The 5,000-nt window shown below is 38.7% G+C and overlaps 1 protein-coding gene across 2 annotated transcripts in view; it reads right to left on the reverse strand.

Moving 5' to 3' along the window:
- The window catches only part of LOC138976458 (uncharacterized), a 39,033-nt gene that overhangs the window by 18,154 nt on the left and 15,879 nt on the right, over positions 1-5,000 (reverse strand). For both annotated transcript variants that reach the window (XM_070349308.1, XM_070349309.1), the window contains one exon: positions 347-452. In XM_070349308.1, coding sequence (XP_070205409.1) covers positions 347-452 — 106 coding nt within the window. The remainder of the gene's footprint in view (positions 1-346; positions 453-5,000) is intronic.

Below are 5,000 nucleotides of genomic sequence, written 5' to 3' on the forward strand. Positions count from 1 at the left end.
TATCACATTTGTGATTTACAATCCGTGTTCTGTTTCAAACACGACGAGAGAGAGAGAGAGAGAGAGAGAGAGAGAGAGAGAGAGAGAGAGAGAGAGAGAGAGAGAGAGAGAGAGAGAGAGAGAGAGAGAGTGTGTGTTAGAAAGAGATAGCGCGTGCGTATGTGTGTGTGTGAATATGTGTGTGTGTGTGTGTGTGCGTATGCATGTGTGTGTGTGTGTGTGTATGTGTGCGTATGTGTGTGTGTGTGTGCGTGTTTATGCGTGAGTGTGTGCGCGCATCAGTGATTGTGATTATATCTGTGTACAAGCGTATATGTATGTGTGCGTGCGCGCCTGCTTTCTATACCTGGACTGTTTCCATCGTATACTTTGACGGAGTCGTACAGGCAGTAAGATTGGAGCTCCACATCAAAGGTGCTGAATTTGAGCTCAATCGTGTGTCCCTCTGGGGCCTGCACGCAGAGCATTGATGCAGCATTACTCAAGAGACAACCCATAATTATTAGTTTCTCTGTTTGAAGCACTTCGAATGACGTCAATATTTTTTATTTTTATATTTAGTCAAGTTTTGACTAAATATTTTAACATCGAGGGGGAATCGAAACGAGGGTCGTGGTGTATGTGCGTGTGTGTGTGTGTCTGTGTGTGTGTGTGTGTGTGTGTGGACCGATCTTTATGAAATTTGACATGAGAGTTCCTGGGTATGAAATCCCCGAACGTTTTTTTCATTTTTTTGATAAATGTCTTTGATGACGTCATATCCGGCTTTTCGTGAAAGTTGAGGCGGCACTGTCACGCCCTCATTTTTCAACCAAATTGGTTGAAATTTTGGTCAAGTAATCTTCGACGAAGCCCGGACTTCGGTATTGCATTTCAGCTTGGTGGCTTAAAAATTAGTTAATGACTTTGGTCATTAAAAATCGGAAAATTGTAAAAAAAAATAAAAATGTATAAAACGATCCAAATTTACGTTTATCTTATTTTCCATCATTTGCTGATTCCAAAAACATATAAATATGTTATATTCGGAATAAAAACAAGCTCTGAAAATTAAATATATAAAAATTATTATCAAAATTAAATTGTCCAAATCAATTTAAAAACACTTTCATCTTATTCCTTGTCGGTTCCTGATTCCAAAAAACATATAGATATGATATGTTTGGATTAAAAACACGCTCAGAAAGTTAAATCAAAGAGAGGTACAGAAAAGCGTGCTATCCTTCTTAGCGCAACTACTACCCCGCTCTTCTTGTCAATTTCACTGCCTTGGCCATGAGCGGTGGACTGACGATGCTACGAGTATACGGTCTTGCTGAAAAATGGCAGCTACTTGACTAAATATTGTATTTTCGCCTTACGCGACTTGTTTTTATTTTTTTTTATCGTGTTTTGATTATTTAATTGGAAGAGGGCTTGAGCGGGAGAGGATGTGCGCGTCCTTATCCTATACCAGACTCTGCATAGGATTGGAAAAGAAGAAGAAAAGAAACCCAAACCCACATCCCCCCCACAAAAACACACAACAAACACGTTGCCTCTTTCAAGAGGTGTTCCTCAGTCATGACCTTGTGACTGGCATTCTATCGTCTCCCTTTTCTCAATTTGTCCGCATGTCCGTACGTCCTTATATATATGAGCCTGTGCCAATACGTGGTCTGCCGAAAGAGCCGACATATTCATGCATTACTGTTCATCAACCGCACTTTCAATCGCAAAAAGCACTGAACAGTTTGAAAGCATGTATGTTAAAGACATAGCAAAGACAGTTTCAGAAGCTTGCATGCATTACACCTACATGAAAAAAATAAAAATGTTAGCCGAAGCGAGCAAATCCGGCGACTTAAAAGTGGGACATTCCGTACATGGTGTTTTGTTCGTCCGCGGTCCAGAAATCTCCGTCGGCAAGTTAGAAACAGTGCCCATAATATTGATAAATGTACCCTAAATTACCACGAAAAGATGATGTCTACGAAAAAAAAGATGTTTATTGGCAAAATATTTGACGTCAAAAACGTCCATAGCGATCGTAACTCCCTGTGTCTCCAGCGAACTCACGATACGTCCCTCGATTTTCGAATCTACGAACGTCATTATCGCAACCGAAAGTTGTAAGCAGCAGTAAATAAAAAGTTTTATTTGATTTGGAAACAATTGATTTAAAATAAAAGTATTTTAAGTAGTTTTGAGAAGTTTTTAGGTTGAATGCAATTTTCATGTCTTTTTGTTACGATCGCTCAATATTCAATAACTTATTTTAAATGACCGCGGAAGTATCGGGGCTGCTGTTATAAATAGCAAAAACGTTACACGCACGCAGTTGGACTCCATTTTGCTACACGGATGGCCGACTTTCGCAGGGAAGGTAAGTTTTCGTTTCATGTCTCCTGTTTGATGAGCGTTACGATCGACATAAAGTTACGATCGACTCAAAATTCTTCAAGTTTTTTACTTATTCGCTGTGTTATAGCTAGTAGCAAAGAATATGTTCTGGGTGATTCTTCCTTTCATATTTTAAGCATTTGTCTGGACTGAAAAAGTTCGTTGAAGTACGCTGGTTGGTTTTTTTGTTGAATTAAGACACAGGGACAGTTTGGGTCTTCGTTACGATCGACTGAACATTTTCACGGCTAGCAATAGCAACAGCAAACAATGGTTCCGCTTGGATTAGCAAGTAATGTATGAGTTTTCGGACTTGTTTTTACATTTAGTCAAGTTTTGACTAAATGTTTTAACATAGAGGGGGAATCGAAACGAGGGTCGTGGTGTATGTGTGTGTGTGAGTGTGTGCGTGCGTGCGTGTGTGCGTGCGTGCGTGTAGAGCGATTCAAACCAAACTACTGGACCGATCTTTATGAAATTTTACATGAAAGTTCCTGGGAATGATATCCCCGAACGTTTTTTTCTTTTTTTCGATAAATACCTTTGATGACGTCATATCCGGACTTTTGTAAAAGTTGAGGCGGCACTGTCACACCCTCATTTTTCAATCAAATTGATTGAAATTTTGGCCAAGCAATCTTCGACGAAGGCCGGACTTCGGTATTGCATTTCAGCTTGGTGGCTTAAAAATTAATTAATGACTTTGGTCATCAAAAATCTGAAAATTGTAAAAACAACAATTTTTTTTATATAAAACGATCCAAATTTACGTTCATCTTATTCTTCATCATTTTCTGATTCTAAAAAACATATAAATATGTTATATTTAGATTAAAAACAAGCTCTAAAAATTAAAAATATAAAAATTATAATCAAAATTAAATTGTCGAAATCAATTTAAAAACACTTTCATCTTATTCCTTGTCGGTTCCTGATTCCAAAAACATATAGATATGATATGTTTGGATTAAAAACACGCTCAGAAAGTTCAAACGAAGAGTGGTACAGAAAAGCGTGCTATCCTTCTTAGCGCAACTACTACCCCGCTCTTCTTGTCAATTTCCCTGCCTTTGTCATGAGCGGTGGACTGACGATGCTACGAGTATACGGTCTTGCTGAAAAATTGCATTGCGTTCAGTTTCATTCTGTGAGTTCGACAGCTACTTGACTAAATGTTGTATTTTCGCCTTAAGCGACTTGTTCTTGGTTTGGTTGTGAAATATTTTTCGAGAAGGCCACTCGGGGATCTTCTTGCGTCAATCGTAACGCAAGACATGTAACTCTCACCGTGTCTCGGTTACGAATGACACAAAGTATTTTTGGACAGCTATGCATTTACATACGTATGCCTTTCTTTTCTATTTAAGGTCTGCGTTTTACTTTTAACTTTTGGAATTGAGAGTTTAGGGTTGTGTTTTTTGTTGTTGTAATGTTTGTAGCTTTGATTTACGAGGAATGCATGTCGACCGTAACTTTTCTTGGGAAGGACACAGTATTGTTTTATGTCCTTTGTTACTTGTTTTTTTTAGTTACCTCAGTTACCAGCCTTGTAAATAAATGACTCTGCAGATGAAAGCATATTAATTTATGGTGATTGTGTCAACTTAGACACATCTCTTTGTAGGAAATCCAGTACAGTCTTAGTTCTTAGGACTGATGTTAGAAGTGGTATTGTTGCTCTTAAAAGTGAAATGTTACATTTATCTGGGAGAGGTAGAAGAGACAGGGGTCAGTGCTGTAGAAACTGCACTTGAACATGTCATTAAATTCTAGATGTGCTGTGGGCAAATATTTTTCTGTCTTGTACTTGAGCCTCATTTCTTTTTCGTGATTGTAAGGTCTGCGACTGCAAGTCAGATTGTCACCCCAGGCTGAACGAGTCCGGAAGCAGAACAACGAGCGATCCAAAGAGTACAGACAACGGCTAAAGCTGGACCCTGAACGCTACGATGTCTGCCATGAACGAACTTTGGAGAGGAACAGAAGACATGCTATTCTTACACAAACACGTTTGCACCCACGCGTATGGCTTTGCTTGCAAAGTACACCAACTTTTTGAAAAATACACTCAACGTTTTGGGAAAGTACTCTTGCCTCGGGTTTAGTGTAAACAGGTCTGCATCTGGTTTGGTCTGACTCCCTTCTGACAGTGACAGTCTGGCAAGTTTGCTGATCATGCATAGCCCGAGTAGATTAATTTATTTGATGGGGGAAGCCAATTTTACGAACTTTGCAGTTATCATTATCATATTATTTTACATGTAGGCATTGGCAGCTAAAGCTATGTGTGAAAGCTGATCTGTGATTTTCTCTAGTCTTGTACATTGTGGTACTTTGAATGCTTGTGTGTATTTATTGGTAGAGGTGCACATTTTTTTTTAAATCTCTGATTACCAATTTGTGATTGATCAAGTCTTGTATTTACCTTTGTAGGGTGCTAGTGTGCCATGTGTTTCTTTGATTATGTGCATGACTATTTGAGAGTGCAAGTGACACTTAATGTGTGGATGTGGAGGATATTCATGAGATTGACATTTCCCTTGGGCGTTTGTAATTTTACCTTGTTTTCTCCATGAACTTGCGTTTTAATTTTTCATTTTTATTTAACCAGTTTTGAG

The sequence above is a fragment of the Littorina saxatilis genome, linkage group LG9 (assembly GCF_037325665.1).
Source record: "Littorina saxatilis isolate snail1 linkage group LG9, US_GU_Lsax_2.0, whole genome shotgun sequence".
In the NCBI taxonomy this organism is placed as follows: domain Eukaryota; kingdom Metazoa; phylum Mollusca; class Gastropoda; order Littorinimorpha; family Littorinidae; genus Littorina; species Littorina saxatilis.